This window comes from Bombina bombina, chromosome 10, assembly GCF_027579735.1.
Source record: "Bombina bombina isolate aBomBom1 chromosome 10, aBomBom1.pri, whole genome shotgun sequence".
In the NCBI taxonomy this organism is placed as follows: domain Eukaryota; kingdom Metazoa; phylum Chordata; class Amphibia; order Anura; family Bombinatoridae; genus Bombina; species Bombina bombina.
The window spans coordinates 103,696,756-103,721,999 of record NC_069508.1 but is presented as its reverse complement, the minus strand read 5'-3'; the positions used below and the strand labels follow the sequence as shown (position 1 = coordinate 103,721,999).

At 38.1% G+C, this 25,244-nt stretch overlaps 1 protein-coding gene across 4 annotated transcripts in view; it reads left to right on the top strand.

The window, feature by feature from the left end:
• RASAL2 (RAS protein activator like 2) overlaps positions 1-25,244 on the top strand; it is a 516,482-nt gene that overhangs the window by 325,632 nt on the left and 165,606 nt on the right. Inside the window, exon 1 of one of the 4 annotated variants that reach the window (XM_053693296.1) lies at positions 201-437. The exons of the other annotated variants lie outside the window; for them this stretch is intronic. Coding sequence (XP_053549271.1) covers positions 425-437 — 13 coding nt within the window. The 5' untranslated portion in view covers positions 201-424. Of the gene's footprint in view, positions 1-200; positions 438-25,244 lie in introns of those variants that run through there. 4 annotated transcript variants of the gene reach the window in all.

Here is a 25,244-nt window from a genome sequence, read left to right as displayed (position 1 = left end):
GTGCATAGAAAAGCATCAGAGTACAGTGCATGACATGTGCAAACTTATAAAGTGAGTCTCCACCAATCCAGTTAGCAGATGAGCTAGTAAAATAAAGGTTTTGTTTCAGCTGACAAATTCTCCACCCTCCCCTCCATACACACCTCCCCTTTACTACACACCCTTGTGATAGCAGTTTACATTGTTTTGAGTGACACTGTGTGTGTGTAGCCTTTATTTCCCAGAGTGAATTACATTCACTCAGTATGGATTGAAACAAATCTATTGTTCTGCTGTCCCAAGCGAGGCTCTCATTGGGTTGGACTCCATAGCTTCACTTGCTTTTCTGCATTCCTGACTGTTGCAGCTCTCAGACAGGAAGATAAATATGTACAGGAATCTTGAGTTTCTGTGTGCTGTGCTGCCAGCGGTATGATGGGACACAATGCATTTTACAGGTAAGATCAGTGATATATTAAACACTGGTATTTTTAAACAAAGCTTTATGCGTATTACTATTTTATCACAGAGAAAGTAAACTTGCTACATTCAGAATATTTCAGTACACTTTTTCAACTGAAAGTGTAACTTAGATTTTAACAGCTGTAAACATTATGTATAAGTATCTAAAAATAATAACAAAGTGTGTGTGTATTTCTGTATATAAATATGGTCTTTTCAAATTCTGTGTATATGATATTTTTTAGAGTATCTCTTTATTTGAAAGTTTTAGAGGTAGTTTATTTTTTTCATAGCAATATGAACGTACTAAGTTTTGACCTGAGAGCTAAATCATCTTTTACAGACAAGTGGTTAATTGAAAGGCAGTGATATATATATATATATATTATCTATATATATATATCCACCCATGTGATCCTTTTTCTTTTTCCTGAAGTTTAGCACAATTAGGTCTCAACAGAATATGTATTTGTTGCCGTGTGATACAACCCAAGGCAGCTGGAGAATGCAATTGAAAATATCCCAATGCCTGGTGACAGGGTATAGACACAGCCTGTTTTATGGGGTGTGATGGGGGAAGGGACCAACTGCTCGGTCATTGTTTATATACAATTTGTAAGGGAACCTAAGTTTGTTTGTGATGTCAGATCTGTCAATGGTGATCATTATGTGCTGCCTGAACGTGGAGTCATTTTGAAGGTAAAATTGCTTCAAAAGAAATATTTACACTGAAAGCGATCTCATTTTACTTGTCTTTATTTGCCCACAAGAGTTTCCCTTTGATGCGTATTCCCAGTTTGACTCTGCTGCTGTGCTTGGGCTTCTGGGTATAGAATCTCAGCTTCTAGTGTTTTATAGATTTGTAAAAAGAACTTGGAAAGTTTTATGCACAGAGAGGTTGATTGTAAGCTCTTGGGGTAATACTCTCCCTCCTTCTTCTTGTGTCATTTTAGTTTTCATTAGTTTTTTTTTTGTATCTTTTACCATAAAGAGTGTATCCCTTTTCATGCAGTCAGCTCTACAGAATTTGGCAGTATTTTACAAATAAATAAATACTGATATTAATAATAATAATAATGTAGTTTCTGTTTTCTCAGTGACACTGGCTACATTAAAGGGGATATAAAACAACTAATTTAACTTTTAATATTCACATTGTCCAATTTTAAGAGACTTTTCAGTTTACTTATATTATGAAATGTATTTTGTTTTCTTGGTATCCTTTGTTGAAAAGCAGCAGTATACTGCTGTGAGCTAGCTGGCGATTGATGGCTACACAAACATGCCTCTTGTCATTGGCTCACTTTAGCTGTTCAGCTAGCTCCCAGCAAGTGCAATAATAAAATGCCTTTTAATTTTATAGTTTAATATCCCTTTATTTATTTTTATGATAGCAGCAATTCTAGCTAGAGACACAAGACTATTTGAACTGAATCCAATCCAATCAAAATGATTTGAGCCATTCATACGTTAATGTATCAGACTGTACATAGGTTTCCTATAGAAAAGCCCCAATGTAATACGGTTGTTAAACTGAGAATATTACATGGAGTAGACAGTATAAGCAAACACACTCACATATATATATATATATATATATATATATATATATATATATATATATATATATATTTGTGTGTGTATATGTATATTTATATTTCGTTTTTCTGTGCACATTCCTAAGTCTTGCTTCAGTACCTCGACTCTGGCATAAAAGGTGAGGCTAATGCTGCAGATCTTAACTTGTCTACTTTATGGTTCTGTGATACCTGCTGCTGTTTTCTTCTTTAAAGGGACAGTTTACTCAAAAAATGTCTCCCCTTTAATTTGTTCCCAATGATCCACTTTACCTGCAGGAGTGTATTCAATTGTTTACTAGTATTTCCTTTACCCTTATACCCTAAAATAGTTGATTTAGCCTGTGGTATCCCCACCTATACTGAAAGTTTGTGGCCTTAGGTCCAAGCTATAGATAATCTGTGTAAACACAGCCAGCAGAAGAAATTACACTCCTAGTGGGGTATAGAAGAGATAAGGTAATAAAATGTAAATTTTTCATTGATCTCTCCAAGTATTGGTGTTTGGTTTACGGACAGATATAAGCTAAAGAAGCATGTATGTGTACACAATGTGATAAAGTAATGAGATCTGATTATACCTACAGGCGCAACCCATTTTATTAGGTTGTGCCTTCAAAACACAAAATCAGCTATTTAATATACACTAATAAACATTAAATAGCAAATTCCCGTAGATTTTATACTAAAAGTAATTGGAAACACATTAAGGGAAAAACAATTTTACAGTTTACTGTCCCTTTTAAGCCTTTTATTATAACTGTTACATTTTAACATTTGCATCACTTATATTTTTACAATACATACTACAAAACTGATATATACAGACGTAGCTGAAACTATTGCCACACTTACAACTTTATTTTAGGAAAATGCACAATTTTCTCTTAACTAAGTAAAATTTGACAAAAGTATTTGGAATCCACCGTTTTTAATTTTAAATGTAATAGACTAGAAACTTCACTTTTAATGTATGACTTCACATATTACTTTAAACAGTAAAACAAATGAGCATGGCACAGACAACAATATTGGACCTAGCTGAACACATCTGGTGAGCCACAGACAAGAGACTTATGCGTGTAGCTGCCAATTACCAGCTAGCTCCTAGTAGTGCATTGCTGCTTCTGAGCCTACCTAGATATGCTTTTCATCAAAGTATCTTCAAGTGATGGTAAATGTCAGACTATAAGAATGTTGCAATGAAAAATATATTAGTTTGCAAGCAAAACCACATACTTTAAGTGTGTATGTATATATATATATATATATATATTATAATAAAAGGTTTATAATCCTAATTAGTATTGTCTGTTCCTCCGCCCCCTTCATTTCCTCTTTTGGCTGGGCTGTGATGTATAGGGCAGTCCCACCCACTCCCTACATAGGCTTTCTAAGGGCTTTAAAGGGGCTGGACTTTAAAATTGTCAAATGATACACATGTTAGATGATTTTTTTTTTATGACAATGCCAGTGAACATCCAATTAAGTGGGCCGGCATAACTTTACAATAGAAGCATTACTATATGCACTAATTTAACCCTTTCACAGATGGATTCAAAACAAAAAAAGTACACATATACTTTCTTAATGGAAAAGATTAAATATATAGCTTCAGACAAAGTTGGGAAACAGCACACCTGTTCTTTGTTTGGGGCACAGAATACCAGACTCGCCAGGTCCTCTCATCCAGAAAGTAACATAATTATTCCAGCCTCCAATTTGGCAAAAAATACCTTTATTTGTTTACATGGGGTCCAAAGAAAAAAAAAATACAACGTTTCAGGCCCTTGCTAGGCCCTTAGTCATGCATGATTAAATATATGCCATTTGATTAGTTAAGGTTTACCATCACTTTAAATTGACCTGCTCAATCTGAATAATGAATGTTTTATTTTTATTTCCTTTAAATACCAAAAATAATATTAATCAAGGCATACAATATATACGGTATATACCCAATCACAATCTTCAAATAAGCCTACAAAAAAGATATCTACTACAATTTTAGCTCATGCCCATATCTGCCAGAGAACATCATGAAGGTATCACCATAATTATTTGTAATTTGCCAAGAGACTCTGCCACACTATACTGGAGTAGCAATGCATATAGACAAAACAGGTAAGGCAGACTGAGACTGAAGGATTACCAGGCCTTCCCCCTGGTGATTTTACAATCTAAGTAATGTTCCTCTGTTTCTGTATAGCCCTTGACAGACGTGTATCAGATTTCCTCCAATTTTCTGTCTCCTACATCACTGTCCATTCAGATTTTTTGCTTGGAAAGGCAAATTGAGATTTTAAGGTCCAATAATTACAAATATTCCTCTCTGGTTGAGACACACACAGTATTCAGTTAGAAGATGTGCATGGCCAAAGAGGATATGTTATTGTCTTTGTGCCGCTGGTTTGGCGAATTTGCCCACTATAACGAAGGTTCAGTGACTAATAGTATTGTATTCACACTAATTCTAAAGGGTAGTGCCTCAAAATAAAAACTAGATGATAATAACTTTAATCAGTTACTATTGATGAATGTTACTTTACTGCGTATACTATTTAGATTTACAAAATTAAAGGGATAGGCAAGTCAATAACTAAATAAATCTGAGCATGTCATTTTAAAACACTTTTCAATTCACTTCTATTTTAAAATGTATTTTGTTCTTTTGGTATCTATTGTTGAAAAGGAATACGTACATATCCTACACTGCGGTGTCGGTTTTCAGCCTTTTGTCTTATCCTAGGAGTCTGTTTTCTCTTTGGGGGAAAAGAGAGTGTTAACAGCAATGTTGAACATTGTTGACTTCCACGTCCATTTACTATATTATAATGAATTAACTGAGAAGATCCATTGATAAACCAGCCTAAAGGAATAAAAGAGAGTTTCCCCATCTTCCGCCTACTGCATGTGTGTGAACAACAATGCACTCTCTTACCTCATACATATGGAAAGGGTCCTGACAAAGCAAAATGCTTCTCAAATGCAACTTTCAATTTCTTTTTAATATCCCTTTAGAAGTTATAAAGTCACATATTTTTAGGTTTTGTTATTAGCGGGTTGTGTTTAAAAAAAAAAAAAAAAAAAAAAAAGCGAGGAAATAATCCCACTGAAGCTTTTATCCGCCCGTGCTGTGCCTGATGGCATCTCTGCTATTTTACTCACAGGCTATAAGTAGACCATAAACCTAGAGGAACCTGCCGTAGTTGATTGGGAGGTTGAAGCGTTGTTTTTATTGTCTTTATGTGCTCTTCTACATCAACTGGGAACGTTTGTATTATTAAGTCATAAAGTTACATAAGTCAAGTTGGCTTATATCCTCATTACAAATGACCTTATTCTGCTATTTTATGAGTAATTGGGGGGTGGGGGGGATCCCTCATAGTTTTTTTTGTTTTTTTTTTAGATGTAAATATTGGAAGTTTTTTTTAACACAACAATGAAACAGACTGTTTAATATCCCTTTAATTAAAATATATAAACATTGCCCCACACACTTATTATACCTAATATTTCCTTTTGCTTGCTGTTGACAGAAAATACCTCTTATTATTGGGCTTGTTCCCAGTTTGCTAGGGAGACTGAAACTCAAATTGTATAATTAAGACTTTTGCAGTTTTTGTTTAGCTGAATACAGGCTACACAGTGATTGGAGTTGTGCACAAACATATTTACAGCCAGCTCTAATTAGTCACAATCAAAGGCTATCAGATAAACACATTTGCAAAGGTTTGCTAGAAGTTTATTCCTGAACTGCTCTTGGTTTGCAAAACCCTGGGCATTTTTCTAAATGACTGTTTTTCAATATTTTTAAAGCATTTTGTATGTTGATCTTTTACATTGCAGCAGATACTTATTGATCCAATTATTTTTTATATATGTATAGAATGTATGGTCCCTTTAACAAAATGCTGGGGCTCACATGTCAACCACATTCAGACATTTTCATTTTTCAGCAACATATTTGCAAATGTTGCAGTAGCTAATTACAATGTTGCCTTCTAGCCATATTATATCTCAAAATAAATAAATAAAAAACCTAGTGCTTCTGTGCTACAAACAGTGCAGTAGATTCTCCAGGAACTGAAAGGACCAGAATTTCTCAGCATGAAGTAAAAAATATTCTTATTATTTCTTTATCTTTTTTTTTTTTCCTTTTTGTTGTTGTTGGTATTACTTTTGTAATTATATCGTATTTTTTATAATTCTGGTAGGAGGTTGATTACTATTGCTGCTTCTTGCATACATATCTTTTCTGTAGGGAATACTACAGTATTGACATTTTCAGTATAGGTGGCAGTTTCACCAGGCAAAAGCAAAATAAAAGACAACAGATCATTTTAAACAATTTAAAGGGACAGTATACTATAAAATAGTTTTTTCCTTTAATGTGTTTCTAATTACTTTTTTTTTACCAGCTGCAAAGTATAAAAGTTATGAGATTTGCTTTTTAAGGTTTATTTGTTCATATTAAATAGCTGATTTTGTATTTTGAGGCCACAGCCTAATAAAATGGGTTGAGCTTGTAGGTATAATCAGATCTCATTACTTTATCACATTGTGTACATATACATGCTTCTTTATCGTATATCTTTCTGTATACCATACACTGATACTTGGAGAGAACAATGGAAAATTAAAATTGTATTACCTTATCTCTTCTATACCCAACTAGGTATACCCCACTTTCAGGATCAACTATTATATATAGTTATATATTTCACTTGCCAATATAAGGGTAATGGAAATACTTGTAAACTATTTAATACACTCCAGCAGGTAAAGTGGTCATTGGGAGAACGTTTTTCAGTAAACTGTTGTGAACAAAGGGAAACATTTACAGTATACAAACCCTTTAAACTGCGCTCTAAATAAAGCATATATTTGCGATTGCTTACATTTAGTGTTGGGATTCTGGGAGCTTTATAATCCCATATGCTTTGCAGTAATACACAGGGAATACCTATGTCACACATGAGGGATCTGCATTCCTTGCAGGTACCAAACAATTCTGTGATCTTTATCTGAGGTATGCAGACTTTCTACATCTTCAAACAGAGCCAGTATCACAGAGAACATTTACAATTGATCATGGTATATTTTCGCTGGATCATAATGTTGCTTTAAAATTATTTGTGTGCACAAAATGACAACCTCATAGTCCTTCATCTCCTTTCATCTTTCAGTTTCCAGAACTGAACTTTTAGACAATACAAAAGCTTCACATTGAATAATGCCAGCTTCTGTTGCTCTTGTAAAAACGTATTTATGTCCTGATCTGATCAGCGGAGCCCTGTGCTGTCATTTATTTTTCTTTTCTTTTGCTTTCACTTCTTTACAGCACTATAGGTTGTGCACTCGCATTATAAATAATGGATAGTTAAACAATCACAGTAGAACAGTCTGATGTAAAAATGTAAATTCCCCAAAAAAATCTCTTTCTATCTTAATATGGGATGAGTCCACAGCTGCATTCCGTACTTGTGGGAAATACTGAACCTGGCCACCAGTAGGAGGCAAAGACACCCCAACCAAAGACTTAAATACCTTTCCCACTTCCTCATAACCCCAGTCATTCTTTGCCTTTTGTCACAGGGCTAATCTAAGGGACGATTTTCGTTCTTTTCGTTCTGATAAAGCCCATGCCAGCAGTCCTCCGCTAAGCCAGAGCAAACCAAGAGCTCTTGGAAGCCGGCTCAGTCCTGGAATAAATCCAAGCAGAGCAAGAAGCCCGCCGAGTTTATGTCGGCATGAATGGGCGGTCCCCGGTTCTCTTCTGGACCATGTAGGGGGCAGTATGTCGCTCTCTTCAGTCGCTTGGTTCAGGGACGTGCCGGATCCATGGGTCATGGAGGTCATAGCTCAGGGTTACAAGATAGGTTTGGGATACTATTCAAACCTTTTCATGGTCCCTAAGGTTTGCATTCCTGGACCAGCACTTCCAGTGTATTGCCCTTCCGTTGGTCTAGCTAAAAAAAAAATTCCAAGAGTGAACCATTTGGAATATCTCCTCTGCCTTCTTCAATCCCATGGATGGCAGATAATATAGAGAGAGTTCTCTTGTATCAAGTACCAGGGTAGAATTCTCGGGTACTATAATAGTTTCTATAGACATGAGAAAATTTCTAACAGACCAGAGATGTTGCAAGCTAGCTTCAACATGTCTTGCCTCCTTAAGGCCATCTGTGGCTCGGTGTATGGAGGTGATTGGTCTCATGGTGTCCAGCATGGACATAATTTCCTTTGCCAGGTTTCACCTCAGGCTGTTGCAACTGCGCATGCTGATCTAGGGGAATGGCGATTATTTGGATCTGTCGCAACACTTTTTTTCTGGACAACCAATCCGGAGAATCGCTCTCTTGGTGGTTTTATCCGGATCACTTGTCCTGAGGGACGTCCGTCTCAAGACAATCCTGGGTGATTGGGACTACGGTTGCGAGTCTGTCAGGATGGGGAGCCGTTTGGGGTGCCAGGAAGGCACAGGATATTTGTCTCAGGAGGTAAAGCTCCCTCCTGATCTCATTTTGGATCTGTTAATATACAATGCTCTGAAGGCTTGGCCTCTGCTGGGTTTGTCCCAGTTAATCAGATTCCAATCAAACAATATATCCTTGGTGGCTTACATCAACCATCAGGAGGGAGCGAGAAGCTCCCTAGTTTTGAGGGAAATATCTTGGATTCTGGTATGGGGGAGAACCGCATTTGTTTGCTGTCAGCGATCCACATTCCGGGTGTTGACAACTGGGGAGCGGATTCCTCAGCAGACAATCCTTTCATCCGGGAGAATGGTCTCAAATGGTCTCTCCATCCTGAGTATTTGCAGAGATTTGCAAGAGGAAGATCTTATAACGTCTCAATACCAAGCTACCCAGATATGGGTTGAGGTACAGGGATCCTCAGGCGGAGCCAACAGATGCATTAGCGGTGCCTTGGAGGCTCAATCTAATTTATCCTTTCCGACCGTTACCAGCTGTCTGCCAGTACCCAGTTAGCTATCTTTTTTTTCAATTTTTTTTATTTCATAATAATAATAAAACCTTTTTTTTCTGTAGTGTAGCTGTCCCCCCTCATTACCCTACCCCCTCCCAGATCAATTTCCCACCCTCTAATCCCTTGTCCACTGTAAGAGCCCCCTCTCCCTCCTTTCACCTCCTCCCCCCTCCCTTCTCGTGGGGCATGAAGAAATAGCATGCTCTCGCTACTTTTAGAGAGATCGCGGCAGAGAGAGGCCCAGGACAGCAGCGTCATACAGGGTACGATTCTGGTCCTTAAGGGCTTAATGATCAGCCTTGTACAGCGTTGTTAAGGGGTTAAAAATTGTATGTTGTATTTTTTATTTTTTTATTATTGAGGCATATAGGCAAACAAAATACAATTAATTACATTACAATATCAAATGTATACAGACGATCCAGAAGGAAAAATAAACATTGGTAGACAACTCATACATTAGTGAGTTGCCAAATTAAATGTAAACCTTCTAATGTGCTCTAAAGGCCACTCTTGGGCCTCATATATAAGCAAAATGACGCTGGTAGTGAAGGTTATCCTGGAATAGAGGAGACCACATTTGGGCCTCAAAATAAACCACTTTTTTAATAATTAGCTTCAAAAAATGCACCCTTTGGATTTTATGTTAGGATCTATATATGTTTTTAGTTGAAGTACAGCTGACCATCCCCTAATAGGTTGTAAACATTATTTAAGAATCAGCAAGTGATCTTGATAGGATTGTTAAAACATAGCGTGTTTAGAGGTGTCAATAAAGAATAATAAGTCTAGAAGGGCAAGGTTAATATGGCCACACAGTTGTAGTGTAAATAAAGAGTATGTTGAGCTCAATAAACCAAAATAGCTTAAAATTGTGTTTTATATATAGAATATAGTAAATTATTCCCTATTATGTTATAGGCAATAGCCATAGAAGGAGTCTCTCTCCCATATAGTAGTGGCTCCTCCAAGGCCCCCCAATTAAAACACAGCGGTATTAGGGGAGACAATAGCCATAGAAGGAGTCTCTCTCCCATACATTAGTAGCCCCTTCATGGCCCCCTAATTAAAATACAGCGGTATTAGGAGAAACTAAGGGGTCTAATATGGAACAAGTAATTAGCAAATTATAGTGATGGTTCAGCCTGTGAATTAAAATAAATTGAATTATCACTCAGCTTATAGTTTCTGAGCAGTATTAAACCACTTGATAGTTATTTATGAAGCAACAAGTGATCTCGTCGGAGCCACTAACACATATTTTAAATAGGGATGCAGTTATACACTGGTTTCTCTTCAGAACGCATAAATCTTTCGCCTTTTAAATAGGGATGCAAGTTAAAAATATAAGAGTTAGGAAGGTAGGGTTTATAAAGTCACACAGTTACAATTGAAATATAAGGCATATTAATCTCAATGGAACAAGGTAACCGCATAAAGGCTGCAGTAAAAGATCACCCTGGATGACATTTCTTTTAATAGAGCTACATTGATAGTCACAACCATAGTACCCTCACTTTACTTATGTATTGAATTGGTTGCGCCTGCTAAATACTAGACCCATAGCTTGTGGGGGCCTCATTCGCAAAATATCCTAAAAGCAGCGTAAGCACACTCCCTGTCCATAAAGCTTTATGGCTTGGAGCAGACATGGAGAGTTACACAGATGTAGCCTTATATACAGTTGTATAGAGATAGGATCCTCTGGTTGTGAACAATTGTAAGTCACACCACTCCGGCCGCGAGCAGCGCCCCTTCAAATTATGGGAAAGGGAGGAGGATTACTATCAATACACATATATTGTTAGGACAGAACATTATATTACTACTTTGGTGTCATACATATAGGTATAAGTAGTAAAAGGCAGCTCTAATGCGGCTAGGCAGAATTTCAGCATGGATACACAGAAAGTGAGGGACGTCTAATTAGACCTAGGTTAGTGATGTTACCACAATGACAAACATAACATTTGTAAAAGCTAGGCAGCTGCAAACTCTTACCAATAAGTAATCAAACAGTCTTGGGTTATCACTGTTCAGTGTTCAGACAGTAATTGTCTTCATATAAAGTACTTAACCATAGGAATATAGTGGTGGAGGAAAGGCTAACACATTTATTGTGCATAAGTCCCTAAAAAAAAACAAAAAAACATAGGCAACTTTATATAGAAAGACTGGTGTGTTTAAACGTAACAAGTCTCTCAGCCTATTCCCAATCGTCTGGAAACACTATCCGCTTTAGGGTATGCAGTCTCACCCAACTTTGTGTGGTGAAAGAGGTAGCCATCAGAGAAGAGATTTTGGGGGTAAAGGATTACTCTACTCCACTAGAAAGCCAGTACCTTTCTTGCATCTGTCAGCTAGTCGCTGCCGCCAAGCTTAGTACTGAAGCACCCGGCTTGGCCGGGCCGCCAGCAGTGTTCACTTGGTGAATTGCAATATCCTGTTGAAGCCATGTATTCGCTGGAGATGTGACGCTTCTATCTTGGGCTGTAGCAACCAGTTGCATCATTTGTGAGACGCAGAGGGAAGGGGAACTCAAGAATCTGTGGAGCCTTTACCTGGTATTCACAGATCCTGGAAGACGGAGCCGTAAAGGATTACACACAGTCTGTGTATCACTACAATCCTACATCACTGCGTGAGGATAGCTTTCTGGACAGCTGATAAAGGTCCAGCAGGCGTTTGTGACACTTCTCAAGAGCTTTATACTTTGTAAGTATAATGTTTTTTCTTGCGTGTGCAAAGATCCAGAACCACTGATTGTGCACTATTGGCGCCCCCTTCTTTTCTACCTTTCTACAGATCATCCATTTTACTTACCAGTCAACGCGTTTCGGTAGTTAATCGACCTTGAGAAAGGTTGATTAACGACCGAAACGCGTTGGCTGGTAAGTGTACTTCTTATACTAGGGATCATATTTAGCAATCTGCACTATTGTTATTTCTGTCTTAGCAGAGGGATCGAGCCGTACAACATTGCAAACACAACCGAGAGGTTGAGAGACCGAGTCGTATACAAGTGCAGACACACAAGAAGATTAGATCCAATATAAGGTGGCACAAATTAATGCAGTTAATTTGCGCCACCTTATATTGGATCTAATTGCACTCAAAACCGTTGGGATAAGTTTTTTAAAGGTGAGCATAGTTCTGCCCAACTGGATAGATAGTCACCATCCCTAACAATTTTAACTCAGACACACAAGAAGGTCAACACATATACTAACTGAATAGGATTGATAGCAGCTCCACTGGCCTGTGGACCAGATATCTATCTGGGGATTAATCCACACTAACTGGGAATCAAGGTTTTTAATGCTTTGGGAACATCTATTTTTTTGGGAACATTTATTTATCAGAAACGGCACATTTTTTTAATTTGATATTTCTCCAACATAGGTGTGTCCGGTCCACAGCGTCATCCTTACTTGTGGGATATTCTCTTCCCCAACAGGAAATGGCAAAGAGCCCAGCAAAGCTGGTCACATGATCCCTCCTAGGCTCCGCCTACCCCAGTCATTCTCTTTGCCGTTGTACAGGCAACATCTCCACGGAGATGGCTTAGAGTTTTTTAGTGTTTAACTTTTGCTTCTTCTGAGGCTATTTTTGGGAGAAAGGTTTTGCAAGCCGTGGTGCCTTCCATCTAGGTGACCTGATTTGCTCCCTCCCATCATCCGTGTCCTAAAGCTTTGGTATTGGTTCCCACAAGTAAGGATGACGCCGTGGACCGGACACACCTATGTTGGAGAAAACAGAATTTATGTTTACCTGATAAATTACTTTCTCCAACGGTGTGTCCGGTCCACGGCCCGCCCTGGTTTTTTAATCAGGTCTGATAATTTATTTTCTTTAACTACAGTCACCACGGTATCATATGGTTTCTCCTATGCAAATATTCCTCCTTAACGTCGGTCGAATGACTGGGGTAGGCGGAGCCTAGGAGGGATCATGTGACCAGCTTTGCTGGGCTCTTTGCCATTTCCTGTTGGGGAAGAGAATATCCCACAAGTAAGGATGACGCCGTGGACCGGACACACCGTTGGAGAAAGTAATTTATCAGGTAAACATAAATTCTGTTTTTTTTCTTTGACAATTTTTCACTGAATACTCGCAAAGGAGAAGGGATTAAAGTGCTAATATAAACTCACAAATTTTGTTATATATGCTTTTTATGTTATAATTTTAACGAAGATAAAACTCACGAAATTTTCAAGTTTATACACAGTTAAAGTCCAAGGTTAAACACATAGTTAAAATTGAGTTCAGTTTTATTTTTATTTTATTTTGTCACCACCAATAATTTTGTTACCATCAACATTATTTTGTTACTACCAATTTTATATTTTTTTGTCACAGTGAAAATGTTGGCACTCTTTTTTGATTTGAAGTGAATATCCTCACGTAGCAAGTTTTTCACGTTGAAACTGAAACCCATTTAGTAGCGGTAACCCGCTGAGCAATATACTGTGTGAAAGTACTTTCTAATGGTAATATAAGAAATATTGTATTTTGAGCTTACCAAACTAATACCTACTAGGATCAGATGAAAATCTGTGAAAGAGTATTGTATTGGTCTTAGAAATTGTTGTGAATAGAAGTCTATATGTGTTAATTTCGTCGACTAAAACTTGACTAAAATGAGCACAAAACTAAAGAAATTCTGATGACTAAAATACGACTAAAACTAAAATGGCATTTTAGTCAAAAGACTATGACTAAAACTAAATCAAAATGGCATTTTAGTCAAAAGACTATGACTAAAACTAAATCAAAATTTGCTGTCAAAATTAACAGTTTCTTAATCTGTGTCTATACTGCATGTTTAAACCTTAATAAAATTAATAATAATAGGTGTTATGTTTACTCCTGGAGTATATAATGAGTTTGGAAATTATAGAGAAATGCTTAAATAATACATTACACTTTAACTAAACCCCTTAGATTTTAGTCAACTAAAATCTACTGGGAGATTTAGTCGACTAATATCAACTGAAGAGTTAGTCGACTAAAACTAGACTAAAACTAAAACAATTCAGATGACTAAAATATGACTAAAGCTAAAATGGCATTTTAGTCAAAAGACTAAAACTAAGACTAAATTGAAATTTGCCGTCAAAATTAACACTGATATCGACAGTAGAGGGTGAACTCTCTAACTAGAGGGGTATTAGAATCTGATAAATCACACTAAAGCGATTGGTGAATTTGCAAATCTGAAAAGATTTGTTTTGGTTAATTCTGCCTGCAAGCTTAAAATAACCATTGCTGCTAACATTGTTACAACTCTAGACTGTTAACATGGATCCATGAGGGAAATATCTAAGTTATTTTAATAAAACAATATATCTGATTAGTGTTGTTTACAACAAATTTTAATAAATAACGGCTAAGTTTTAAATAAGAAATTGCTTTTGTAAACTGTTATTTGTTTTAAATTTTATCAGGAATATTATCTTTTTAATTAAATAAATATTGTATTTGAACCTAAGACCCACCCTACCTTTATTGTTGGCGCTTTGATATTTGTGGACAGTTTAAATATTTGAATTTTGACCACTAGAGGTCAATTTATCTTAGCCAAGGGTCATTAGCAACAGGCGCTAGGTGTTCTTTCTGTCAATTCGGAAAATCATACCTAAGTAGGCTCAGGAGCAGGAATGCACTACTGGGAGCTAGCTGCAGATTGGTGGCTACACACAGTCTCTTGTCACTGGCTCACATAGCATTATTGCTGCTCTTTCAACAAACTATATCAAAAGAATAAAGAAAAATTGATAATAGAATTAAATTGGAACATTGTTTAAAATTGTATCTGAATCATGAAATAATTTTTTTTTGGGCTCCGTGTCCCTTTAATTTCAAAAGAAAAAGAAAAAAAATTCCTCGGAATGTTCTATAAAATTAATATTTATAGAATTGCTTCTGCAAATAGTAAGAGGGTAAAAAACTCATTCTCTGTCCTTAATTAAATATAAGCCTGTTACAGATTTTTTATTTAGAAGCAGTGATGATTCATTGCTCTTTTTTTACACAGTAGCTTTTTACAGCAGATTAAATTGCGTAAGGAGTTGAAAGTCTATGGGTAAAATTTAGGAGATGAAAGGCAAAATTAAACTTTCATAGTTCAGATAGAACATACAATTTTAAGAGGTTTTTCAATTATCTTATTTTATCAAATGTTCTTTGTTCTCATGGTATCCTTTGTTGAAAATCAAATCTAGGTAGGTTCATGAGCAGTAGTGCACTGCTGGGAGCTAGCTGATGGTTGGTGGCTACACACACATGCCTCTTGTTATTGGCACCCAGCTTGGTGCCAGTAATGCATTGACTCTCTGGAGAGCAGTATGTTTTGCAGGGATTAAACACATAGCATCACTGCTATAATAAAATTCTTTAGCACACATTGTTTTTTTGCTTTTATGTCCGTTTAACAAGGAATCCATAGTTGCAAACAGTCCCTGATTTCCAGGGACAGTCCCTGAATTTATTTTGTCCTTGGAAATGCCTACCTCTTTTGCCCGACATTTGGTGTATATATGTGTGTGTGTGTATGTATATGTATATATATATATATATATATATATATATATATATATATATATATACACGCACATAGTGTATTATTTAAATATAATTAATTCCTAATGGAATATTGTTGTTATTATTATTATTGAATGGGTTCACATATTATTTGTCCGCTTAATTTTGATGCTGTGTTGTAAAAATAACCTTATGCCCAGAATGTGTTCCTGAGACTGGGTAGGTGTAAGAGCTTGGTGCTGTAATCTGTATAATAACCTATGGATAAGTCTAAATTATACTATTACTATCAAATGGGTGTGTTTTGATTGCAGAACTGAGTGGGTGGAGCAGTTGAACTGTAGGTCGTCAATACTCCTGTAACCCGCTTGCTTGCTCTGCTGCAAAGTGTCCCTGGAAATTTTTTTGAAATGTTGGCAACTATGGGAATCTCTGGAACCAAATTTCAGCAGGTGCCTTTGGTACGAGTGAGAATGCTCAGATAATTAGGGCTTGAAGAATATTCAAATGCCCTAGTAATTAACAAAGTAAATTCCAGTGCTGTTTCTGCAAGAGCAAGTTTGGAGTTTATTTGCTAGAGGCTGTAACAAACACACTTTAGACCTATTGTAAAGTTTGGCTGGATTTCTACAGTTGTATTATCACTTTGTCTGGTCTGTTATATCCAGGCAGGCTAGCTGAGTTTCCTGTGTTATTTGTTAGCATTAGCACGTGAAATATTGGAAACGTGTATATATTTTGCTGCTACATTTATTGCATTGGCTGAAGAGCTGCGCATATAAGCCAGACCACTTGATTTTGAATACCTCCTCCTGATTTTAAGGTCTTTAGATCTGATTTCTTTAACTCCAAAAAAAGTAAAATGCCACTTACATTATGCAGATTGTTGTGTTTTAAATCAGCTTCCTAAAGATGCTGCAGTATAAAACATACTTTATACAAATAGTCAACTTTTAACCCCCCCCCCCCCCAAAAAAAATAAAAAATTGAAATGTCTAAACTGAAATGTGCATGTTTGTCAGTGGCATACACACATATGCTGTGAGGGCCCATGCACCAGTATTCAATCTCAGAGAACTGGCAGTAGTGTAAATTGTGCCTTATTTCAGTTCTTTTGACAGGCTTACATTTTAGCCAATCAGTGCTCACTCCAGGGTATCTTCACGTGCATGAGCTCAATTTTATCTTTATGAAACACATGAACTAATGCCCTCTAGTGGTCAAAATGCATTCAGATTAGAGGCAGTCTTCAAGGTCTAAGAGATTAGCATATGAACCTCCTAGGTTTACCTTTCAACTAAGAATAGCAAGAGAACAAAGCAAAATTGGTGATAAAAGTAAACTGGAAAGTTGTTTTAAATGACATTCTCTATTTAAAGGGACACTATACCCAAAAATTTTCTTTCATGATTAGGGTAGAGAATATAATTTAAAATAACATTCCAATTTACTTCTATTACCTAATTTGCTTCATTTTTTAGATATACTTTAATGAAGAAATAGCGATGCACACGGTGAACCAATCACAGGAGGCATTTATGTGCAGCTACCAATCAGCAGATCTAAGCATATCTAGATATGCTTTTCCGCAAAGAATATCAAGAGAATGAAGCAAAATAGATAATAGAAGTAAATTAGAAAGTTGTTTATAATTGTATGCTCTCTCTAAATCATGAAAGAAAAAATTTGGGTTTCATGTCCCTTTAAATCATGAAAGTTTTTTTTTTTTTTTACTTGACTGTTCCTTTAAAGGGATAGGAAAGTCAAATTTAAACTTGCATGATTTGGATAGAGTATGTACTATTAAGACACTTTTTTGAATTAACTTCTATTTTCAAATGTGCTTTGGTCTCTTAGTATCCCTTGTTAAAAAAGAATACGCACATATCATACACTAGTGGGAGCTGCTGCTGATTGGTGCCTGCACACATTTGTCTCTTTTGATTGGCTAAATAGATGTGCTCAGCTAGCGGCCAGTAGTGCAATGCTGTCACTTCAGCAAAGGATAACAAGAGAATGAAGCAAATTTGATAATAGAGGTCAATTTAAAAGTTTTTTTTAAAATTGTTTGTTCTATCCAAATCATGAAAGAAAATGTTGGTTTCCTGTCCCTTTAATTTGTGTCATATAAGCCCCTGCTGACTCTCTGATAAGATGCAGTGATTCTATACTGATGCAGGGCTGTCACAGCATATGTGTTTTTACAAACTTTTACTAGAAGCATTTTATTGCTTTGCACCCATTAACCTTTCAATTTTGAAATGTTCTATCCCTTTAAATTGTTTATTTTTGTCACAGTTTGTATGGGATTTTATGCTATCTGTCTGCATCCTTTTAAGAAACTCCATAGTAAAAATAAATAAAAATAATTTGGGATTTCCACTTTAATTTGTTCTAGGATGCTAAACACAAGGAAGACTAAAGGGGCATTAAACAGTATGAGGTTGTTATATAAATGTTTAATGATGTGAAGCAAAGGAGGTTTGCAGAATACGTTTGTTGCCTATTTTGTCTCATTTTCCTGTAATTTAACTTTGAAAACTGTGGCCTTTCTAATTCTAAGTTTTTATAAAGCAATAGCCAGCCAGGGATAGGCAAGGTGTCCGTACCTGCATCAGTATAATAACACCCAGCACTATATAATGACACAGTAGTGACACTGGCTCATGGGTATAGCCAGAGGAGGACTGGTTATAGGATCAGTGGTATCTGCATCAGTATAATAACACCCAGCGCTATATAATGACACAGTAGTGACACTGGCACATGGGTATAGCCAGAGGAAGGCTGGTTATAGGATCAGTGGTATCTGCATCAGTATAATAACACCCAGCGCTATATAATGACACAGTAGTGACACTGGCACATGCGTATAGCCAGACAAGGGCTGGTTATATTGTCAGTGGTATCTGCATCAGTATAATAATACCCAGCACTATATAATGACACAGTAGTGACACTGGCACATGGGTATAATCAGAGGAGGGCTGGTTATAGGGTCAGTGCTATCTGCATTAGTATAATAACACCCAGCACTATGTAATGACACAGCAGTGACACTGGCACATGGGTATAATCAGAGGAGGGCTGGTTATAGGGTCAGTGCTATCTGCATTAGTATAATAACACCCAGCACTATATAATGATACAGTAGTGACACTGGCACATGGGTATAGCCAGACAAGGACTGGTTATAGGGTCAGTGGTATCTGCATCAGTATAATAATACCCAGCACTATATAATGACACAGTAGTGACACTGGCACATGGGTATAATCAGAGGAGGGCTGGTTATAGGGTCAGTGGTATCTGCATCAGTATAATAATACCCAGCACTATATAATGACACAGTAGTGACACTGGCACATGCGTATAGCCAGACAAGGGCTGGTTATAGGGTCAGTGGTATCTGCATCAGTATAATAACACCCAGCACTATATAATGACACAGTAGTGACACTGGCACATGCGTATAGCCAGACAAGGGCTGGTTATAGGGTCAGTGGTATCTGCATCAGTATAATAACAACCAACACTATATAATGACACAGTAGTGACACTGGCACATGGGTATATCCAGAGGAGGGCTGGTTATAGGATCAGTGGTATCTGCATCAGTATAATCACACCCAGCGCTATATAATGACACAGTAGTGACACTGGCACATGGGTATAGCCAGAGGAAGGCTGGTTATAGAATCAGTATTATCTGCATCAGTATAATAACACCCAGCACTATATAATGATACAGTAGTGACACTGGCACATGGGTATAGCCAGAGGAAGGCTGGTTATAGGATCAGTGGTATCTGCATCAGTATAATAACACCTAGCACTATATAATGACACAGTAGTGACACTGGCACATGGGTATAGCCAGAGGAGGGCTGGTTATAGGATCAGTGGTATCTGCATCAGTATAATAACACCTAGCACTATATAATGACACAGTAGTGACACTGGCACATGGGTATAGCCAGAGGAGGGCTGGTTATAGGGTCAGTGGTATCTGCATCAGTATAATAACACCCAGCACTATATAATGACACAGTAGTGACACTGGCACATGGGTATAGCCAGACAAGGGCTGGTTATAGGGTCAGTGGTATCTGCATCAGTATAATCACACCCAGCTCTATACAAAGACACAGAAGTGACACTGGCACATGCGTATAGCCAGACAAGGGCTGGTTATAGGGTCAGTGGTATCTGCATCAGTATAATCACACCCAGCGCTATATAATGACACAGTAGTGACACTGGCACATGCATATAGCCAGACAAGGGCTGGTTATAGGGTCAGTGGTATCTGCATCACTATAATAACACCCAGCACTATATAATGACACAGTAGTGACACTGGCACATGGGTATAGCCAGAGGAGGGCTGGTTATAGGATCAGTGGTATCTGCATCAGTATAATAACACCTAGCACTATATAATGACACAGTAGTGACACTGGCACATGGGTATAGCCAGAGGAGAACTGGTTATAGGATCAGGGGTATCTGCATCAGTATAATAACACCCAGCACTATATAATGACACAGTAGTGACATTGGCACATGCGTATAGCCAGAGGAGGGCTGGTTATAGGATCAGTGATATCTGCATCAGTATAATAACACCTAGCACTATATAATGACACAGTAGTGACACTGGCACATGGGTATAGCCAGAGGAGAACTGGTTATAGGATCAGGGGTATCTGCATCAGTATAATAACACCCAGCACTATATAATGACACAGTAGTGACACTGGCACATGGGTATAGCCAGACAAGGGCTGGTTATAGGGTCAGTGGTATCTGCATCAGTATAATAACACCTAGCACTATATAATGACACAGTAGTGAACCTGGCACATGGGTATAGCCAGAGGAGAACTGGTTATAGGATCAGGGGTATCTGCATCAGTATAATAACACCCAGCACTATATAATGACACAGTAGTGACACTGGCACATGGGTATAGCCAGACAAGGGCTGGTTATAGGGTCAGTGGTATCTGCATCACTATAATAACACCAAGCACTATACAAAGACACAGTAGTGACACTGGCGCATGCGTATAGCCAGACAAGGGCTGGTTATAGGGTCAGTGGTATCTGCATCAGTATAATAACACCCAGCACTATATAATGACACAGTAGTGACACTGGCACATGGGTATAGCCAGAGGAGGGCTGGTTATAGGATAAGTGGTATCTGCATCAGTATAATAACACCAAGCACTATACAAAGACACAGTAGTGACACTGGCGCATGCGTATAGCCAGACAAGGGCTGGTTATAGGGTCAGTGGTATCTGCATCAGTATAATCACACCCAGCATTATATAATGATACAGTAGTGACACTGGCACATGCATATAGCCAGACAAGGGCTGGTTATAGGGTCAGTGGTATCTGCATCACTGTAATAACACCCAGCACTATATAATGACACAGTAGTGACACTGGCACATGCATATAGCCAGACAAGGGCTGGTTATAGGGTCAGTGGTATCTGCATCAGTATAATAATACCCAGCACTATATAATGACACAGTAGTGACACTGGCACATGCATATAGCCAGACAAGGGCTGGTTATAGGGTCAGTGGTATCTGCATCACTATAATAACACCCAGCACTATATAATGACACAGTAGTGACACTGGCACATGCATATAGCCAGACAAGGGCTGGTTATAGGGTCAGTGGTATCTGCATCAGTATAATCACACCCAGCTCTATACAAAGACACAGAAGTGACACTGGCACATGCGTATAGCCAGACAAGGGCTGGTTATAGGGTCAGTGGTATCTGCATCAGTATAATCACACCCAGCGCTATATAATGACACAGTAGTGACACTGGCACATGCATATAGCCAGACAAAAGCTGGTTATAGGGTCAGTGGTATCTGCATCACTATAATAACACCCAGCACTATATAATGACACAGTAGTGACACTGGCACATGGGTATAGCCAGAGGAGGGCTGGTTATAGGATCAGTGGTATCTGCATCAGTATAATAACACCTAGCACTATATAATGACACAGTAGTGACACTGGCACATGGGTATAGCCAGAGGAGAACTGGTTATAGGATCAGGGGTATCTGCATCAGTATAATAACACCCAGCACTATATAATGACACAGTAGTGACACTGGCACATGCGTATAGCCAGAGGAGGGCTGGTTATAGGATCAGTGATATCTGCATCAGTATAATAACACCTAGCACTATATAATGACACAGTAGTGACACTGGCACATGGGTATAGCCAGAGGAGAACTGGTTATAGGATCAGGGGTATCTGCATCAGTATAATAACACCCAGCACTATATAATGACACAGTAGTGACACTGGCACATGGGTATAGCCAGACAAGGGCTGGTTATAGGGTCAGTGGTATCTGCATCAGTATAATAACACCAAGCACTATACAAAGACACAGTAGTGACACTGGCGCATGCGTATAGCCAGACAAGGGCTGGTTATAGGGTCAGTGGTATCTGCATCAGTATAATAACACCCAGCACTATATAATGATACAGTAGTGACACTGGCACATGGGTATAGCCAGAGGAGGGCTGGTTATAGGATCAGTGGTATCTGCATCAGTATAATCACACCCAGCGCTATATAATGACACAGTAGTGACACTGGCACATGGGTATAGCCAGAGGAAGGCTGGTTATAGAATCAGTATTATCTGCATCAGTATAATAACACCCAGCACTATATAATGATACAGTAGTGACACTGGCACATGGGTATAGCCAGAGGAAGGCTGGTTATAGGATCAGTGGTATCTGCATCAGTATAATAACACCTAGCACTATATAATGACACAGTAGTGACACTGGCACATGGGTATAGCCAGAGGAGGGCTGGTTATAGGATCAGTGGTATCTGCATCAGTATAATAACACCTAGCACTATATAATGACACAGTAGTGACACTGGCACATGGGTATAGCCAGAGGAGGGCTGGTTATAGGGTCAGTGGTATCTGCATCAGTATAATAACACCCAGCACTATATAATGACACAGTAGTGACACTGGCACATGCATATAGCCAGACAAGGACTGGCTATAGGGATCAGTGGTATCTGCATCAGTATAATAACACCCAGCACTATATAATGACACAGTAGTGACACTGGCACATGGGTATAGTAAGAGGAAGGCTGGTTATAGGATCAGTGGTATCTGCATCAAGCACTATATAATGACACAGTAGTGACACTGGCACATGCGTATAGCCAGACAAGGGCTGGTTATAGGGTCAGTGGTATCTGCATCAGTATAATAACACCCAGCACTATATAATGATACAGTAGTGACACTGGCACATGGGTATAGCCAGACAAGGGCTGGTTATAGGGTCAGTGGTATCTGCATCAGTATAATAACACCCAGCACTATATAATGATACAGTAGTGACACTGGCACATGGGTATAGCCAGAGGAGGGCTGGTTATAGAATCAGTAGTATCTGCATCAGTATAATAACACCCAGCACTATATAATGACACAGTAGTGACACTGGCACATGGGTATAGCCAGAGGAGGGCTGGTTATAGGGTCAGTGGTATCTGCATCAGTATAATAACACCTAGCACTATATAATGACACAGTAGTGACACTGGCACATGGGTATAGCAAGAGGAGGGCTGGTTATAGGATCAGTGGTATCTGCATCAGTATAATAACAACCAACACTATATAATGACACAGTAGTGACACTGGCTCATGGGTATAGCCAGACAAGGGCTGGTTATAGGGTCAGTGGTATCTGCATCAGTATAATAACACCCAGCGCTATATAATGACACAGTAGTGACACTAGCACATGGGTATAGCCAGAGGAGGGCTGGTTATAGGATCAGTGGTATCTGCATCAGTATAATAAGACCTAGCACTATATAATGACACAGTAGTGACACTGGCACATGGGTATAGCCAGACAAGGGCTGGTTATAGGGTCAGTGGTATCTGCATCAGTATAATAACACCCAGCGCTATATAATGACACAGTAGTGACACTGGCACATGGGTATAGCCAGAGGAGGGCTGGTTATAGGATCAGTGGTATCTGCATCAGTATAATAACACCCAGCACTATATAATGAGACAGTAGTGACACTAGCACATGGGTATAGCCAGAGGAGGGCTGGTTATAGGATCAGTGGTATCTGCATCAGTATAATAACACCCAGCACTATATAATGACACAGTAGTGACACTGGCACATGGGTATAGCCAGAGGAGGGCTGGTTATAGGATCAGTGGTATCTGCATCAGTATAATAACACCAAGCACTATAAAATAATGTTTTTAATTTCAAATGTACCTTGGTGTCCTTCACTAAGGTCTGTACTTTGGAAAATGTCAGCCACAGCCTTTGTCTGTGCCTATCCCTGTAGCCAGCACTATGTTGAAACCTAGGATTTCCCCCTTATCTCTTTATTTTGCTGAAGACCGTTAAAGGGATACTTAATTTAAAATAAAACTTTTATGAATCAGATAGAGCAAGCAGTTTTAAGACACTTTCCAATTTACTTCTAACAAATGTTGCAGTCTTTTTATAAACACTCTTTCTGAGGCACCAGCAAGTTGAGCATGTGCACAACTTCTCAGGGTATATGTATACTAGTCTGTGATTGGCTGATGGCTGTCACATGATTCATGGGGGCGACAAATGGGGGGGATTAAATTTGTCAGAAAAAAAATCTACTGCTTATACGAAATTCAGAGTTTTATTGCATTGTCTTTTTATAATGCACTCGTTAATTATGTAATTCTACTGTGTTTAGTGTTTTTTAAAGGGACAGTCTAGGCCAAAATAAACTTTCATGATTCAGATAGAGCATGTTATTTTAAACAATTTTCCAATTTACTTTTATCACCAATTTTGCTTTGTTCTCTTGGTATTCTTAGTTGAAAGCTTAACCTAGGAGGTTCATATGCTAATTTCTTAGACCTTGAAGCCCACCTCTTTCAGATTGCATTTTAACAGTTTTTCACCACTAGAGGGTGTTAGTTCACATATTTCATATAGATAACACTGTGCTCGTGCACGAGAAGTTATCTGTGAGCAGGCACTGATTGGCTAGCCTGCAAGTCTGTCAAAAGAACTGAAAAAAGGGGCAGTTTGCAGAGGCTTAGATACAAGATAATCAAAGAGGTTAAAAGTATATTATTATAACTGTGTTGGTTATGCAAAACTGGGAAATGGGTAATAAAGGGATTATCTATCTTTTAAAACAATAAAAATTCTGGTGTAGACTGTCCCTTTAAGGACAGATATAAAACGTAATAAAATGTCTAAGCACTGAACTGCGCAGTCTTATTCCACACAGTCAGTCTGCACAGTTCCGTGTTGGGTTTTCTATCGGTCCTTTATTGTCCTCATTAAAAGAGAGAGTGAAGAGAAAAAAAACGTAGGTTCCAATAAATCTTATATCTATCACTAATATCTGTACTATTTAAAGGGCATGAAACCCCAATGTTTTATTTTATGATTCAAACAGAGCATGCAGTTTTAAACAACTTTCTAATTTACTTATAGTATCACATTTTCTTTGTTCTCTTGGTATCTTTTGTTGAAAAACAGGTGCCTGAATGCACTATATGGCAGCGATTTTGGAAGATTTTTATCCTTTTGAAAGAGCACTAGATGGCAGCCA